Source organism: Mauremys reevesii, linkage group 25 (genome assembly GCF_016161935.1).
Source record: "Mauremys reevesii isolate NIE-2019 linkage group 25, ASM1616193v1, whole genome shotgun sequence".
NCBI classification, from domain to species: domain Eukaryota; kingdom Metazoa; phylum Chordata; order Testudines; family Geoemydidae; genus Mauremys; species Mauremys reevesii.
In genome coordinates this window covers 15,280,257-15,297,717 of record NC_052647.1, presented here as the reverse complement: position 1 = coordinate 15,297,717, position 17,461 = coordinate 15,280,257, and the positions used below count along the sequence as shown (strand labels likewise).

The following is a 17,461-nucleotide window of genomic DNA, read 5'->3' as shown; positions in this document are numbered from 1 at the left end:
AGGGACCCTGGGGCCCAGAGCCGGGGGGGGCGGCGGAGGGGGCCCTGGGGCCCAGAGCTGGGGGGGTGCCCGGACTGAGGTCACTTTCTGCTCGTCCCCTTTATTGGTGAATTTATTTAAGTTCGGGGCCTTTGAGCAGCGTCTCAAGGCAAATGAGACCGAGCGGCGTCTGCCCTCTGCTGGCCAGAGCCGGAAATGCTGCTGCGGGAGACGCACCGCCCCGAGGCCGGGGTGGGGGGCGGTCCGGTCTCCGCAGGTTTCAGACGTGGCTGCTGAGCTTTTGGGGCCCCCGGGCTGGAAGCTGCACCTCCCCCCCCCCCGGACCAGGCCTCTCGAGCACCTACGACTCCCGCTGGGACCCCTGGGCGAGCGGGGCTGCCAACCCTCCCGGATTGCCCTGGAGTCTCCAGGAATAAGGCGGAGTCTTTAATGAAAGGATATGTCATGTGATGAAACCTCCAGGAATAGCCTGCGGAAAATTGGCAACCCTATGGGCGAGGCAGGTGCTGGCTGGGAGACCAGGCTGGCTCAGACCTGGGCCCATCTACCGGGGTCGCCAGCAAGGGCCGGAGCAGCCGCTCCAGAGAGCGCAGGCGTTGAGGGCACCCTGCTCCCTGCCCCAGGCCTGGCGTGGGGGGCTATGGCCCTGCGGCGGAGCGGAACCCCAGCCCTCGTTCCCCCAGTGAATTAGGGTCTTTAACCCTCCTGGCTGGGGGGGGGGTAGATCTGCCAGGGGGCACCCAAGCCCCCCTCCCTGGGAGACCAGAGCTGGGTTTACACTGACCTGCAGGGGCCCGCTGCGGACTTTACCCCGGAGGGGAGGGGGGTGCAAAGGGAGGGCTGAGGTGGAAAGAGGGAAGGGCGGGGGTGGGGGCATGGGCTGGGGGTGCTGGGAGGGGAGGAGGGCGCAGTGGGGGTGGAAGACTTGGGGGTGCAGGGAATGGGGGGGGCCGGCAGTGGGGGTGCGCTGGGCCCCACCGTGACACGAGTAAGGACACCTGTCAGGGGCGCGCTTCGGAGAAGGGCAGAGGCGCGTTCCCGCTAGCGCCAGGGGGGGCGCGCCGCGCGCGGCTGGAGTTTCGCGCAGGTGAAAGGGCGGGAGCGCGCCCCAAGAGCGCGCTCAGGTGCCCCGAGGCTGGTAGTGCGCTAGGACGCGCGTGCAGGATCCAGAGGGGTTACTCACGGGAGCAAAGGAGAGGTTACGCGGGGACGCGCGCTGGGTGCACGGCGCGCCACTGACCGCTGGCCGGGGCCCCGCGGGGGCGGCACCGGGGGGATGTGGCCGCCGCTCCCGGGGGACGGACTCTTAAAGGCGGAGCCGGGAGCCTGGCAGGGGCAGCAGCAGCGAAGGACCCGGCGGGGCAGCCCAGTGGCTGGGAGCAGCAGGGGGACGCTGCCCGGGGCGCACGGCTGGCACCCAAGGGTCCCTGCGCCAGAGGGCGCAGCCTGGCACCCAGGGTACCTGGGCATGGCGGTGCCCGGAGGGGTCCCCGGTTCCTAGAGGCGGCCGTGCCCGCAGGGGTCCCGGGGCAGCGGTGCCAGGAGAGGTCCCCGGTTCCTAGGGGCGGCGGTGCCAGGAGGGATCCCGCGGGCGGCCGTGACCGGAGGGGTCCCCGGTTCCTAGGGGCGGCGGTGCCCGGAGGGGTCCCCGGTTCCTAGGGGCGGCGGTGCCAAGAGGGGTCCCCGGTTCCTAGGGGCAGCGGTGTCAGGAGGGGTCCCGGGGCGGCGGTGCCCGGAGGGGTCCCCGGTTCCTAGGGGCGGCGGTGCCCGGAGGGGTCCCCGGTTCCTAGGGGCGGCGGTGCCAGGAGGGGTCCCCGGTTCCTAGAGGCGGCCGTGCCCGGAGGGGTCCCCGGTTCCTAGAGGCGGCCGTGCCCGGAGGGGTCCCGGGGCGGCCGTGCCCGGAGGGGTCCCGGGGCTGTCGCGGGTCCCTGGCGCCGGACCCATGCGGGAGCGCGGAGCCGCGGGAGGCCGCTGAGCCGTCGGTCAGGCCCCGCGATGCCCTGGCACGGGCCGCTGGCGCTCAGCCTGCTCTGCCTGGCCTGCTGCCTGCTGCTGCCGGGCCGGGGCTGCGGGCCGGGCCGGGGCCCGCCGGGGCGCAGGCGACAGGCCCGGCGGCACCTGGTCCCGCTGCGCTACAAGCAGTTCGTGCCCAACGTGCCGGAGCAGACGCTGGCGGCCAGCGGGCGGGCCGAGGGCCGGCTGGGGCGCCGCGCCGAGCGGTTCCGGGACCTGGTGCCCAACTACAACCCCGACATCATCTTCAAGGACGAGGAGAACACGGGGGCGGACCGGCTCATGAGCCAGGTAAGGGGCGGCCGCCCCCGGGCCCCGCTGCTGCCCCGGGCCGCCCTCGCCGGGGCCGGTCCCCGCTCGCTGAGCCGGGCTCCCCTGCGCCCCGTTACCCATTAACCCGGCCCGGCGGCTGGTGCCCGGAGCCCGGGTGCTCTGCAGGGCGAGTCGGGGCCGGAGCCGTCCAGGGACAAGGGGGGAGCGGGCTGGGGGCTGCCCGGCAGCGGCACCTTTGGAGCTGGATCCCGGCTGGGGGGTCAGTTCCCGGCCCGTGTCCTGGGGGGCGGCCCGGACCCGCCTGCAGCTTGTTCCAGACCCGGCGCTTTGCGGCTGCCCGGGGGTTGGCTGGGTTCCGAGCTCCCGGGGCGGCCTGGAGCTGCTCTGGCGGCCCCCCGACGCTGCACCCCCCGCCGACCCCCGACCCTGCACCCTCCTGACCCTGCACCCCCGCACCCCTCCCCGACGCTGCACCCCAGCGACCCCCGACTCTGCACCCCGCACCTCCCGATGCTGAACTCCCGCCGACCCCCGACCCTGCACCCTCCTGACCCCGCACCCTCCCCGACTCTGCACCCCCGCCCGCACCCCTCCCCGACTCTGCACCCCCCCCGCATCCCTCCCCGACTCTGCACCCCCTCCCCAGGTGTCCCAGACCCAGCTCTGAGGGCTGGGAACCCCCACAGCAGCAAGGAGCGCTGGAGGCTCCCGGGAGGGGTCCAGCTGTTGGGGGTGACGCGCAGGGGGTGCTCAGGCTGGGGGGCCCCTCTGGCTGCTCTCTGTGACAGGTGAGTAGCAGCCAGCCGGAATGGCTGCTCTGCCCTGCCACAGCCCCGGGAGCACCTGGCCAGCTCCAGTTCAGCGTTTCCACCTCCTCAGAGCCCAGCTCCTGCCAACTCCCCCATTTCACAGACAGGGACACTGAGGCACGGGCCGGCCTGGGCTCAGGTGATACGGGCCCTGTGCTAGACACAGGCATGGTGGCTCCCACTGCGCCCTGTGGCCCTCGCCTGGGATCTCCATGCTCCGTATCTGCCCGAGGGCGGGGCAGATCCCCCGTCTATGCCGGGTGCAGAGATTCAATCCCAGCAGGGTCACCCCCAGGCGCTTTCTCTCTCTGTCAGAGCCCAGTGGAGACAGGCCCAGGGAGCTTCCCCCCATGTAGCCAGGCCGGGTCGTGGCTGCCCCCCACCCCATCTTGGCAGGGAAGATACGGCCAAAGGGGCAGCTCCTGGGGCGGGGAGGGGGGAGAGCAGAGACCCCGCTGCAGCGCAGGCAGGGTGGGCAATGGGGGCCTGGGACGTCTCATCCCATCTCATGTCCCTGCTGAGGGCTCCATGGCTTGCAGGGGAGGTGAAGCGATGCTAGGGCCCTGGCTCACAGTAAAGCCGCTGTTGGTCCCTCTGACAGCTCGGGGTTACATGCAGAGATGCACTTTAACAACAGGGCCCAGGAAAACCTGCACCTGGCCCCCTCTCCACCCCCACGCCCTGGCCGTGTTCTCCAGGCTTTGAGACTCGGCCGACCCTGGGGACATTCACCGAGGGTTCCTGTGTTGCTCTGGTTTGTTGCAAAGGTTACAAGGAGATGGGTGGCCCCGGGGCTTGGTCCCGGGAGACCTGGGGTCCGGTCGCTGCTCTGCCACAGATTGTATGAACACAAGCCAGTCATGTGGCTTCTCTGTGCCTCAGTTTCTCCACTGCACAAATGGGGATAACGGCGCTGCCCTGCTGCCCAGGAGGTGCTGGGACAGTCAGGCAGCGGGAAGCAGATAAGTCCCTTGGGTGGATGGAACAGCGCCCCTAACAGGTCTGTTAGCTGGGGAGTGGCTGCCTGGGGGCTGAAGGCTCCAGGCTGAAACATGCACAAAGCAGAGTTTCCGACCCCAGCACAGCTGACGGCGCTTTCTGCGTCTGAACCGTCCTGGGGCAGCGAGTTCCACGGGTGAACGTAGTGCTAGCAACACGTAGAAGTAGTTGGGCCAGGACTGGCCAGCTGTTCCACCAGCCCCACCCACTGAGACTGACCCACATTGCAGCAACAGGGGCCTGGCGATGAGCAATGTAACATGATGGAGGGAAACCCCCGGGCACCCTGGCCGAGGAGGTGCAGGCCCATCTGGGGGCAGCCCTGGGGCCAGGCTGTGCCCCAGAGAGGGGGACATGGTCGTGCCATGCCCCTTAGCTACGATATTTGGTGTAACCGCCCCCTAGGGTGGCCAATGCCAGGTCCCAGCAGTGCCAGGGGAACTCTGGCTCCTGGGTCGTGCGAGCCGGTGACATTTCAGCTTCTCGCATGTCCGTGGGTGGGCACGCTGACTGCATCGCGGATTCATTTCCTCCTGCTGAGTCACCCAATGCCCGTCGCCTGGGCAAAGGGGGAGGCTGGCAGCCAGACTGGGTCTGGATGGCACAGGATGGTGGGCGTGCCGGCTCTGGGAGCAGAATGAGCCGGCTGTGCTGGAGGAGAGACAATGGGGTGTGGGGGCGCATGGAGAGCGCCGGGAACCGGGAGCGCCGGGGTGGGTGTTTCCTGCCGCGGCGTTGGGGTGAGTCTGTGCTTGGCAAGGGGGCCACACCCTGGGGTGGGCCCTTCCCTCCAGGAGTGAACCAGTACCCTGGAAGATTCAGGCCTTAGCAACCCGGGAGTGGGGGCGTTGATGGGATGTGTCCAGTGTTGGTTGGAATGGGAGCTAGGACTCCTGGGTTCCGTTTGCAGCACTAGGAGGGGAGTGGGCACGTTAGTCCGTTACAGCTGGTCCTCGCCCGGCCAATTCAGCTCCATCCTTGGGGTTTGCACTGTGGGGATCCCCAGCGTATCAGCCATGGTGCCAGATGCTTCAGAGGGAGTGAACGGAACAGGGAATTAGCGAGTGATCCACCCCCTGTGGGCCAGGCCCAGATTGAGGGTCCCTCTCCCGGTCTTCACTAACCTCAGTAACCTGGTGTCTTCCCTCACCCCCTGCTCAGCCCCTCTTCCAGGTCATTAATAACAGCTGGCTTTGGCCCAGGATAGAAGACTATGGAGATCTGTGGTTGGCGGCCCATACCCCGGTTGGGGTGACGGGCATGAATGAATGATGATGATCTCTCCCTGCCGGCAGCCCGGACTCACTGGCTAGTTCCGGCCCTGCTCCGTGCCTCAGTTTCCCCAGCTCTGACATGGGGATACCACGGTACCTATATCCCAGGGCTGCTCTGTGCTTTGAGAGTCTTGGGTGACGGGTCACCGGGGCGCAAGCTGCGCTGGGCAGGGTCTGGGGCTGGGCAGAGGGGTTTTGTGCTGGGGTGTTGCTCCCCCTCTCCTGTCCTGGCAGCACTTGCTGCTTCTCTTGGTTTCCCCATCCTGCCTCAGAGGTGCCTGAAAATGCCCCTATTGAGCTGCTCCGGGACCGTGCTCCTGGCAGCCTCTGGCCCTCGGAGCCATGCAGCTGGTGACCTGCGGCTGCCTCTGCAGGTCAGAGCTCCCATGGCCACGCAGCTGGGCTTGGCCGGCTGCCATGGGAGGTGCAGGGACTCCGAATGGCAAGCAACGGTCATGGGGTCCCGTACCCCACTGGGGCAAATGGGGGGCTGGGCGAGCTGGCAGGAGGGAAGTTCTGTGTCTCCCCATCCTGGCAGCCTGGGGCAGCGAGGGGGATGCCCTTGGCTGCTCGTTATCCTGTTGCCATGGTGCTGGAGGAGGCTGCCTCGGGCTCCCCCGGTCCTGGTCCTGGTCCTGGTCCAGGCGGCTTGGCTCTGTCTCCATTCTCTCTCCATCCGCCCTGCTCCCTGGCTCCTCCCCCTTGTTCTCCCGCTCGATGGCTCTTTTCACCGCCTGCCCCTCTCTCCTTCCCAGGCTCCCGGCTCCCCTGCCCGCGCGCCAGTCTCGCCCTCCTGCTATGAGAATAATGTCAAGGCTAGAGGGAAGCGGTTACTTTTTTCTTTATTTGATTATTCATTTAGTGATAAACCCTCTCCCAGCCGGAGCTTCCCGGGAGGGAGCAGCTGGTATGATTTCGCCTTGCTACTGTCTTGCCTTCTTCTGGGCTGCTTCCCCCGAGGCTGCCATGCTGTGGGCAGGGGCCAGGAGGGCATCGTGTCCTTGCTGGGGCAGGGCATTGGGGTATCTCGGGGGGATGGAAGGAACCCAGTTTTCAAGAACCCCTAACTGCAGCCCAGAGGCCTGCGGGAGGACTTGAAAGACCGCGATCCCCACTCCACCGGCATGTGGCAGATCACCCAGGCAGAGACCCCATCGCCCAGGCTACCCTCTGGGGCACAACGCAGAAGCTGTTCCAGAGTCGCACACAAAAGGGATCACTTGCCCAGCACTGAGATGCAGCCTCCTCTGGGGGGGAGTGTGGCGGCTGGTTAAGAGCCATGCGGCTGTTTAGGACGAATATTATCCAGCTGGAAGTGTGGTGGCAGGTGGTGCTGCTGAGTGGAATTAGCCACCTTGAAATTTGGCTGCTGCACCCTGACTTTTATGGGGTGTCTGGCCACTAGAGTTCAGGCCTGGGAGTTCATCCATCCCTTGGCTGGTCTGGGTACCCCAGAAGGTGCCTCCCCCAGCCACTCTGTTCACCACTATGGAAAGTGCATGCTATCGGGGGGATCCCCAGCCTAGGTGCGTGCGCGGAGGGTGAGTCTAGCTAAAAGGGCCCCCCCAAATGCCCAGCACTCCTCCCCCCGGGGGATATTCTGCTCTTCTCCAGCCCGACCCCCTGGTGGCCAGCACACCAACCTCTCCTGTGCACTGCTCCAGCCCCCACCCTTGCAAGGCCCCGATCCTGGTCAGTGGCTGCTGCAGTCCTGCAAGGGGGGGGGGAATTGGCCGTGGAGTGGGGTCCCGTGGCCGCCCCTCCCATGGTGCACTTTCCCCCTTGCTGACACCGGCTGTGGGGGGGCAAGGCCGCTGAATGGGTCCTTTGTGGCAGAGCTGATGACTTTGCTGTTCTTTCCTTGTTGAACCGGAGGATTTGAAATTCTCGCCGAGTTAAGTAATTCTCGGGCTGGAAAACAGCTATTGTGCTGCGAGGCGAGAGAAGTGCAGCACATTCCTCTGCCGGCCCTTCCCTCCTCCCCTGCACGCCATCAATCTGACTTTGTTCCCTTTCTAGTGGTGTAAATGCCACCCGCGCCCCCCATCTCTCCGTCTGCCCCTCTCGTTCCTTCCCCTTGCTGCTCCCCGCCCACCCTGCCTGCCCCCAAGGCCCCGGCTCGGCTCTCCGGCTTTTCCTAGGCCTGACACTGGGTGGGCTGCAGCCGCAGGTGGCTCGGCGCCGAAGGGCTCAGTGGAAGGAGCCCAGGGAGGGAGGGAAGAAGGAAGGAAAGTGGCTGCCAGGAGCGAAAGCTGCAGGAGAGTTAATGACGCTTGGGGGGCAGATTTGGGGGAGCGCTGGGGGTGAAGAGGAGAGGCAGAGACTGGGCTGAGGCCTGTGCGGGGCAGGAGACTCGGGATGTTTGCTGCCACTCCAGCCTTTCCCGTTGCCTTTGCCTCAGCCTCTCCTCGCTGAGCTTATCTCAGCCTCTGGCTTTTGTTGCCAGTTGTTGCATTTCCACATCGGGAGGGAATCGAGCGGGATTCTGATTGTAATGTGCTGTTTGTTTGGTTTGTAAAGCTGCTGGGCAGCGCTGCTGTTATACAGAGCTGCTCCGCCTCCCCCCAGAGGTGGCTGCAGTTCTGTGCAGGAAGAATGAATGGCATAATAGATAAATAACCTGGAAATTAGCAAAGAATCCTGTGGCACCTGGAAACTGTTTGAGGACAAAGTGTACGTGGGTCTGCAGCAGGTTGGATGAATCTATGGGGCATAGCACCTTTCAATCAAGAGATTCATTGCTTTGCAAGGGGGGAAGGCTCCCCACGGCCCCGAACAGCGAGGTCACCGAGGGAGACAATTCCAGACGGGGTGTAGAACCCAGGAGTCCTGGTTCCCGCCCCCCTGCTCACGGATTAGCCATTCCCTCTGGGCTGACCCGAGTTAATGAATCACCCATTAAGGAGCTGGTCTGTGTGTTTCTGGGGGGAGCTGGTGGGTGCTGGTTTCGGCTGGGCGGGGGCAGACAGACCCAGTTTAATCTTTATTCCCTCTCTCAGCTTTAGTTCTTCAGCCAGACCCAGGTGTCCCATCCCCATGTGGCGCCATCCCTGGCACGGCTCCGTGGGGCCGTGGGGCGTCTGTGCCCACCGGGGTCCCTGCTCAGGGCATTTGGTGCCAGCTTCTGGCGAGAAGCCAGGCCCTGGAAAAAGGCCCCCCCTTGGTCTCACTGGGCGCTCAGAACCTGGCCCAGTTCACCCGCACTGCGCTGTCTGTGTCCTGGCCTCTCTCCGCTTCTCTTTCATTCGGTACCGATGCCCGTGGCTGTGGGAGGGAGCCGGGCTCTGCTGGGGGGCGCAGGCCTGAGGAGCCAGGCTCCAGGGCCGGGCGATAGAGCAGGAGGAGGGGAAGGGGCTGGTTCTGGGAGCTGCCCAGAACCGTCCGGCGAGGCAGGGAGTGGGGGCAACTGGGTGTGGCTGGGGGGCGAAGGGAGGAGAGGGGGCGGCGGGTGTCACACCTGGGGGTCACCAGTTTCAGCCGGCAAAGGGACGCCAGGAGAGCGCAGGGAAAATCACACCTCTCGCCTTGTGCTGCAGACTCAGCTCCCAAGCTTGTGAATTGGGGGGGTCACCACAGCCCCCGCGGGAGCTCGGGGAGCCAGCCTGACTCAGTGGGTGGGGCCCTGGGCGGGTGTTTCTATCGCTGCCAGTGCTGCTGCCCTGTGGCAATGTGCCTTCCCCTTCGTGGGCTAATGCCCTGCCCACCCGCGGCGGCCTGGTCCGGTGGCCTTGGCTGGGCTGCAGGGACAAGCTGGCTCCAGGCGGCCCTTGTGGGCCAAGCCGGGGGAAAGCTGCCTGCTGCCCTGGCCTCGGGCGGGTCTCCATGCGCTGAGTGCCGGAGCGAGGCCTTAGCCGGCGAGCCGCTGTGGGTGGCAGTGTCCGGCATGGCAGTGCCCCTGTCTCTGCTGAAATCCCCTGAAAACCTGGGCGGCCTGCCCCGGCGCCCGGTGGCACTGGCTGGCGCCAGTCTAGAGAAGGAATTAGGCTTGTGAACCAGCAAAGCTGTGGGACTATGGGGGTGCTGCTGCCTTTGCCCTCCCCTGTCTCCCCCACTCGCTGTCCCTGTCAGTGAAAATGGCCAGCTCCAAGGAATTAAAAATCGGCCGGAGGCCTGGCCTCTGTCCCTTGCAACAGCATCTCCATCGTCCTTCAGCTGGGGGCCCCCCAGCCAGGGGCAGCTCCAGGCAACAGCGCAGCAAGCGCGTGCTCGGGCGGCAAGCTGCGGGGGCGGCCTGCCGGTCGCCATGAGGGTGGTAGTGAGGCAGCCTTCGGCGGCGTGCCTGCGGGAGGTCTGTCGGTCCTGCGGATTCGGTGGTACTTCGGCGGCGTGCCTGCGGGAGGTCTGTCGGTCCTGCGGATTCGGTGGTACTTTGGCGGCGTGCCTGCGGGAGGTCTGTCGGTCCTGCGGATTCGGTGGTACTTTGGCGGCGTGCCTGCGGGAGGTCTGTCGGTCCTGCGGATTCGGTGGTACTTAGGCGGCGTGCCTGCGAAGTCCGTCGGTCCTGCGGATTCGGTGGTACTTGGCGCGGCGTGCCTGCGGGAGGTCTGTCAGTCCTGCGGATTCGGTGGTACTTCGGCGGCGTGCCTGCGGGAGGTCCGTCGGTCCTGCGGATTCGGTGGTACTTCGGCGGCGTGCCTGCGGGAGGTCCGTCGGTCCTGCGGATTCGGTGGTACTTCGGCGGCGTGCCTGCGGGAGGTCCGTCGGTCCTGCGGATTCGGTGGTACTTCGGCGGCGTGCCTGCGGGAGGTCCGTCGGTCCTGCGGATTCGGTGGTACTTTGGCGGCGTGCCTGCGGGAGGTCCGTCGGTCCTGCGGATTCGGTGGTACTTTGGCGGCGTGCCTGCGGGAGGTCTGTCGGTCCTGCGGATTCGGTGGTACTTCGGCGGCGTGCCTGCGGGAGGTCTGTCGGTCCTGCGGATTCGGTGGTACTTTGGCGGCGTGCCTGCGGGAGGTCCGTCGGTCCTGCGGATTCGGTGGTACTTTGGCGGCGTGCCTGCGGGAGGTCTGTCAGTCCTGCGGATTCGGTGGTACTTCGGCGGCGTGCCTGCGGGGGGTCCGTCGGTCCTGCGGATTCGGTGGTACTTCGGCGGCGTGCCTGCGGGGGGTCCGTCGGTCCTGCGGATTCGGTGGTACTTTGGCGGCGTGCCCTTGGTGGTACCGCGCGGCGTGCCTGCGGGGGGTCCGTCGGTCCTGCGGATTCGGTGGTACTTTGGCGGCGTGCCTGCGGGAGGTCCGTCGGTCCTGCGGATTCGGTGGTACTTCGGCGGCGTGCCTGCGGGAGGTCCGTCGGTCCTGCGGATTCGGTGGTACTTCGGCGGCGTGCCTGCGGGAGGTCCGTCGGTCCTGCGGATTCGGTGGTACTTTGGCGGCGTGCCTGCCGGAGGTCTGTCGGTCCTGCGGATTCGGTGGTACTTCGGCGGCGTGCCTGCGGGAGGTCTGTCGGTCCTGCGGATTCGGTGGTACTTCGGCGGCGTGCCTGCGGGGGGTCCGTCGGTCCTGCGGATTCGGTGGTACTTTGGCGGCGTGCCCGCGGGGGGTCCGTCGGTCCTGCGGATTCGGTGGTACTTCGGCGTGCCTGCGAAGTCCGTCGCTCCTGCGGATTCTGTGGTACTTCGGCGGCGTGCCTGCGTGTGGTCCGTCGGTCCTGCGGATTCGGTGGTACTTCGGCGGCGTGCCTGCGGGAGGTCCGTCGGTCCTGCGGATTCGGTGGTACTTCGGCGGCGTGCCTGCGGCGGGGACCGACGGACCTCCGGATTCGGTGGTACTTTGGCGGGGTGCCTGCGGAGGTCCGTCGGTCCTGCGGATTCGGTGGGCGGCGTGCCTGCGGGGTCCGTCGGTCCTGCGGATTCGGTGGTACTTGGCGGCGTGCCTGCGGGAGGTCCGTCGGTCCTGCGGATTCGGTGGTACCGGCGGCGTGCCTGCGGGAGGTCCGTCGGTCCTGCGGATTCGGTGGTACCGGCGGCGTGCCTGCGGGAGGTCCGTCGGTCCTGCGGATTCGGTGGTACCGGGCGGCATGCCTGCGGGAGGTCCGTCGGTCCTGCGGATTCGGTGGTACTTCGGCGGCGTGCCTGCGGGAGGTCTGTCGGTCCTGCGGATTCGGTGGTACTTTGGCGGCGTGCCTGCGGGAGGTCTGTCGGTCCTGCGGATTCGGTGGTACTTTGGCGGCGTGCCTGCGGGAGGTCTGTCAGTCCTGCGGATTCGTGGTAGGTGGTACTGGCGGCGTGCCTGCGGAGGTCCGTCGGTCCTGCGGATTCGGTGGTACTGGCGGCGTGCCTGCGGGGTCCGTCGGTCCTGCGGATTCGGTGGTACTTTGGCGTGGTACTTTGGCGGCGTGCCTGCGGGAGGTCTGTCAGTCCTGCGGATTCGGTGGAACTTCGGCGGCGTGCCTGCGGGAGGTCCGTCGGTCCTGCGGATTCGGTGGTAATTTGGCAGCGTGCCTGCGGGAGGTCTGTCGGTCCTGCGGATTCGGTGGTACTTTGGCGGCGTGCCTGCGGGAGGTCCGTCGGTCCTGCGGATTCGGTGGTACTTCGGCGGCGTGCCTGCGGGAGGTCCGTCGGTCCTGGATTCGGTGGTACTTTGGCAGCGTGCCTGCGGAGGTCCGTCGGTCCTGCGGATTCGGTGGTACTTCGGCGGCGTGTCTGCGGGAGGTCTGTCGGTCCTGCGGATTCGGTGGTACTTTGGCGGCGTGCCTGCGGGAGGTCTGTCGGTCCTGCGGATTCGGTGGTACTTTGGCGGCGTGCCTGCGGGAGGTCTGTCGGTCCTGCGGATTCGGTGGTACTTTGGCGGCGTGCCTGCGGGAGGTCTGTCGGTCCTGCGGATTCGGTGGTACTTTGGCGGCGTGCCTGCGGGAGGTCTGTCGGTCCTGCGGATTCGGTGGTACTTTGGCGGCGTGCACGCTGAAGCCGCCTAACCGGCGGACCTCCCACAGAAACGCTGCTGAAGGCCGCCTGACTGCCGTGCTTGGGGTGGCAAAGAACATAGAGTCACCCCTGCCCCGAGCACCCCAGGTGGCAGCTGAGGCAGGGCAGGGCTGTCTAAATCTCTTAGCACATCCTTGGACCATTCCTCCTCTGATGTCAGGGTCCCCGCTCCTCGCAGCCCCCCAACCAGCTCTGCATTCTCCTCCTGTAATGCCAGCTCCCTTCTGTCTGCGCCTCCGGAGCAGCAAGGGTTAACGTATGAGGAGAGGTTAATAAGATGGGGACTTTTCAGCTTGGAAAAGAGACGACCAAGAGGGGATATGACAGAGGGCTATAAAATCATGGCTGGTGTGGAGAAAGTGAATAAGGGAGTGTTATTTACTCCTTCTCATAACACAAGAACTAGGGGTCACCAAATGAAATTACTAGGCAGCAGGTTTAAAAGAAACAAAAGGAAATATTTCTTCACACAACGCACAGTCACCTGTGGAACTCCTCGCCAGAGGATGTTGTGAAGGCCAAGACCATAGCAGGGTTCAGAAAAGAACTAGAGAAGTTCCTGGAGGCCAGGGGTCCATCGATGGCTACTAGCCAGGCTGGGCAGGGAGGGGGTCCCTGGCCTGTTTGCCAGAAGCTGGGAATGGGCGACGGGGGCTGGATCACTTGGTGATTCCCGGTTCTGTTCATTCCCTCGGGGGCCCCAGGCACTGGCCGCTGTCGGCAGACAGGACCCTGGGCTGGAGGGACCCTGGGTCTGACCCAGCTCTGATGTACGTGCTCTCCCTCGCCAGCGCTGCAAGGAGCGTGTGAACGTGCTGGCCATTGCTGTGCTGAACACGTGGCCTGGCGTGAAGCTGCGGGTGACGGAGGGCTGGGACGAAGACGGGCACCACCTGCCCGACTCGCTGCACTACGAGGGGCGGGCGCTGGACATCACCACGTCTGACCGGGACAGGGAGAAGTACGGCCTGCTGGCGCGTCTGGCCGTGGAGGCCGGCTTCGACTGGGTCTACTACGAGTCCAAGGCCCACGTCCACGTGTCGGTGAAAGCAGGTAAGGGGAAGCAGGGTGGTACCGTGGGGGACAGGGCTCCTGGCTCTGCCCCCATGGCCCAGGGCGCCACGTGTTCCTTGACTTCGTCAGGGCGGCGACTCCTTGTTGAATTCAGACGTTTGCTTCCGTTCACATGTAAGAGTAAGAACCGTGTTGCTGCGGCTCAGTGGTGTGATTGCTCGGTGGGTGTGTTCTGAGCGGGGGCAGCGCCGCGAGTGTGTGGGGAGGGGGAGGGGGCAGATTTTCTTTGCCTTCATCTGAAATAAAATTTTCAACACCTCACGACCCCCTCAATTGCCTTCTATGGCCCCACCCAGCACCCCCAGCGGGCAGAGCACTAGGCTGGGACTGGGGACTCCTGGGTTCGAGTCCCATCTCTGCTTTGTGACCTTGGTCGAGTCTCTTCCCAGCTCCCCACCTGCTGTCTATACGGACTGTCGGGTCTTTGGGGCAAGCCCTGCCTCTCCCGCGAGCGGGGCCCTGATTTGGGGGGTGCTTCCAGGCACTGCAGCCACAGAAGCAGCAGAATCCCTTCCTCATCCCATTAGCGTTAAGGGTGTCACAAAAATCTAACACGAAGAGAATCGTTCTTATGATTGTTGTAAAGAAATTCAGTGCCGAGAGGGTTCTTAGTTAGGAATTCTTATAGTAATACCAACGGCTAATTACTAACTAGCTCATTAGCAATACTCACTAAGAATATTTTTTAAAAATCCCATCTCCCCTCCCACCCCCCTTCCAGCCGTCCCCGAAGCCCCCAGGCCTGCACTGGCGCCCAAGCCAAACTGAGAAGGGACAATAAGTGAACCAGGCCAGGCTAGTGCTCGTCCCCGAGCCAGCACGGCCTGAGCACTAAGACTGGAATTACCGCGCTGGCAAGTCCTCCAGGCTCGACTCCCGGGTTGGAGTGGGACTGATTTCCTGTGTGCCATGAGGAGAGAGAGCGTGTGCCGTGTGCTGTTGTAAACACCTGCTGCTTTGTCTCTTGAGAGCCAGTTTGTGTTTGCGTCATTTCGAAGCCCCGTTCAAGCCCCCCGCTCTTTGTCAGAGCTGCGGTGTCTTTCCACACGCCCTGTCCAGTTCACTTGTGCTCCCTGCAGGCAGCAGACAAAATACTGCAGGGCCTACGTAAACAGGGGCCTGATTCTCCAGTGCGCCGCACCTTGCACACTTGGCTCTGCTGATGCAAAGTGAAACAGCCGGAGATCACAAGGGCGTGTTGTGTACTGGTGTGGCCACACCCCGCGGGGCAGCACAATCAGGTCCCTTGGTTTTACCTCCCAGTGACAGAGCTGGGGGAGTGTTGATACATCTCAAGGTTTCCCCACCAGGCAGCTGCAGGAGGTGCCTACGGCGCTTCTCTGGAGCTGCTCCGCCCCTGGCCTGAGCAGGCATCACAAGCCCGGGTCTGTCTGGGCTGGGTACTGGTCTCTCTGCCCCATGCAAGCCCTGTTTGCACCTGGTGCCCGGCACCAGCTCTGCTCGGGGGAGGGCTTGCACCGTGGGGGCGAGGCAGGTGCCAATATCCCCCACGTGGACAGGCCGTGGCCCACCTGTCTGCCCCGTGCCTCCATCAGCGTGTTTTCTGCCCCACACGTGCCGCAGTGCTGATGGGACCCTCTGTCTTTCCGCAGATAACTCCCTGGCCAGCCGGGCCGGCGGCTGCTTCCCGGGCCACGCCACGGTGACGCTGCGGAGCGGCCAGCGGAAGGGGCTGTCGGAGCTGCGCCCTGGTGACTGGGTGCTGGCCGTGGACCGGAGCGGCCAGGTGGTCCCCACCGAGGTGCTGCTTTTCCTGGACCGCGACCTGCGCCGGCGCGTGTCCTTCGTGGCCATCGAGACGGAGAGCCCCGCCCACCGGCTGCTGCTCACACCCTCCCATCTGGTGTTCGCTGCCCAGGCCCCGGCCAACGGCACGGCCAGCTTCGTGCCTGTCTTCGCCAGGCGGGTGCGGGCGGGCGACTCGGTGCTGGCCCACCACGCTGGCAGACGCGGGCTGCAGCCAGTCCGGGTGCTGCGGGTGTCGCGGGAGGAGGGCGTGGGGGTGTTCGCCCCACTGACATCACGTGGGACCCTCCTGGTCAACGGGGTGCTAGCCTCCTGCTACGCCGTCCTGGAGAGCCACCAGTGGGCCCACCGCGCCTTCGCCCCCCTCCGGCTCTTCCACACCCTCCTCTCACTGCTGCCCCCCAGTGGCGAGGCCAAGAACTGCAGTGCGCCGGAGACGGGCATGCACTGGTACTCACGGCTGCTCTACCAGCTGGCGTGGGGGGTGCTGGGCCAGGACTCCCTCCACGCCTAGCGACCGCGTTAAAGTCACTGACTCGGACAAAGTTAACGTACCAAACTGGAAGCAGGAGGCGCTGGACCGAGAGCAGCTGCCAAGCTTTATTCCAAGTGCCTTGGGATGCCTGGAGGCCTGGGGGTCAGGAGGGGAACCCAGGCCTTCGGGGGGGGGAATGGGAAGCCGGGCCCCCAGCAGGGGAGCGAGGGGGTACTCGGTCCCTTGTTACAGCATCCCAGGCATTCGCAGAGCGGGGTCTCGCCGCCAGCCCCGGGCGGGTGGGTGCGCACTCAGCAGTGTCGCTCTGGTGCCTGCTCCTGCGCCCCGGCCGTGTGTGACTGCCACCGTAACCACGCCACTGCAGGGCGTCTGGCCCCTGCCGCGTGGAGCCGATGCTGCCCCTCTGTATCTGCTTCGTGGCCCCCCTGGTGTAGGGGTGACCCTGTCCGGAGGGGGTGGGTGAGCCCCAAACCACACCCCGGTCCCTGTATTTATTGCTTCACATAAGCACATGACTGGGCCTGGACTCGCTGCTTTCCCTGCTCGAGATGAAATCCCGAGGCCGGTTTGGGGTGGTGCCCACCTGGGCTGAGCAAGGGGCAGCCTTGGGCCCGGAGGGTTTGTAAGAACAGCCCAGGAGCTGGGTTCTTCACTGTGCTCCCCAGCTGCGAGTCCACCGAATGCAGCAGGTCAGACCCGGGCCATCCCTCCCTCCTGTTACTAATGCTCCTGCCAGGCCCTCACCCTGCAGCCACCCCCCTGTCCCCGCATGACCCTCACCCCCGGCTTCTCCTTGGGCACGGCACCCACCTGCCCACCCTCCTCGTGTCTCCCCCAAGCGTTCAGCGAGGGATTCTGCCCTGGCCCACTCAGAATGGGCACCGCCAGCAGGCAGCTGGCACGGCCGCCCCCGTTGCACCCTCGGGAGGAGGGAGGGGCAGCGCTGGGCCCAGTTAGCGCCCTACCAAGGAGTTTGTGCAAGGCCGGGGTTGCACAGTGGCTGCCTCGGGGTCCTCGGAAGGAGGAACAGCGGCAGGGCCCCTGAGCGCAGATCCCACTGGGGAAGGTGGGGGGGCCGTGCACGCAGTCACGCTCTGCAGGAGGCTCCACCAGCACCGCAAGACCCTCGGCCACGTGGGAAGCCAGGCTCTGCCGGGCTGTGGGCGGGCTGGGCCCCCCCCGCATTCCTCCAAAGCAGGGCCCAGAGAGAATGAGCCCCCGGGGGTGGGGCGGGGGGGCTCCAGCCAGGCCTCTGGCCCAGCTGCCCCACAACTGGGGCAGGAATAGGCCGGCAGGGGGCCCCTGAGCTTTGAAGTCAGAGGAGTTCCCTTGTGTGGGGGTCTCTCATTGGCTTGAGAAGCCAGACCCTGCGTGGGCTAGTGGCTGCGGGGGGGCTGGGCATCTTGCGGGCTGCGGGAGGGGAGTCTGGGCTAGCGTTCAGACGGGGGGAGGGGGGCTGCCTGGGCGGCAGGACGCCTGGGTTCTTTTCGTGGCTCTGTGAGGGTGGCACAGCCACACTCACGTGTCTGAGTGTCCTGCCCCGCCAGGATAACGCCCGGCTCCCTTGCCAGCCTGTTCCAGGCTGACGTGTGCTGGCCCCTGCGGGCAGCGCCAGGGTGGGGGATGGGGCTCTGTCTCCTCGCAGTGAGGCCGGTCAGCGGCAGGGGGCACTTGGGGGGGAGGCGCTAATCGGGGGGGAGGGGGGCTACTCCCCCGCTCTGTCGCATGCAGGGGAGGCGACGGGGGGGGACGTGTACGTGGTAACAGGTTAACTCTGCCCTGCTGGGCCCCGTCACGCTAACCCCCTAACCTTGGCCCCCTGCCCCCGCTTAAGAGT

General features: G+C 65.8%; 1 protein-coding gene across 1 annotated transcript; it reads left to right on the top strand.

The window, feature by feature from the left end:
* The first annotated feature begins 1,939 nt into the window (after positions 1–1,939).
* Positions 1,940–17,027, top strand: DHH (desert hedgehog signaling molecule). The gene is made up of 3 exons (XM_039514855.1): positions 1,940–2,304; positions 13,079–13,340; positions 14,975–17,027. Exons 1-3 carry the CDS (start codon positions 1,996–1,998, stop codon positions 15,640–15,642), a joined length of 1,239 nt encoding a protein of 412 aa, XP_039370789.1. The 5' UTR covers positions 1,940–1,995; the 3' UTR covers positions 15,643–17,027.
* Positions 17,028–17,461: the final 434 nt, after the last annotated feature.

Coding starts and splice junctions, on each gene's coding strand:
- DHH (XM_039514855.1), top strand. CDS start 1,996: ATGCCCTGGCACGGGCCGCTGGCGCTCAGCCTGCTCTGCCTGGCCTGC. Junction 2,305..13,078: donor CGGACCGGCTCATGAGCCAG/GTAAGGGGCGGC, acceptor CTCCCTCGCCAG/CGCTGCAAGGAGCGTGTGAA. Junction 13,341..14,974: donor CCACGTGTCGGTGAAAGCAG/GTAAGGGGAAGC, acceptor GTCTTTCCGCAG/ATAACTCCCTGGCCAGCCGG.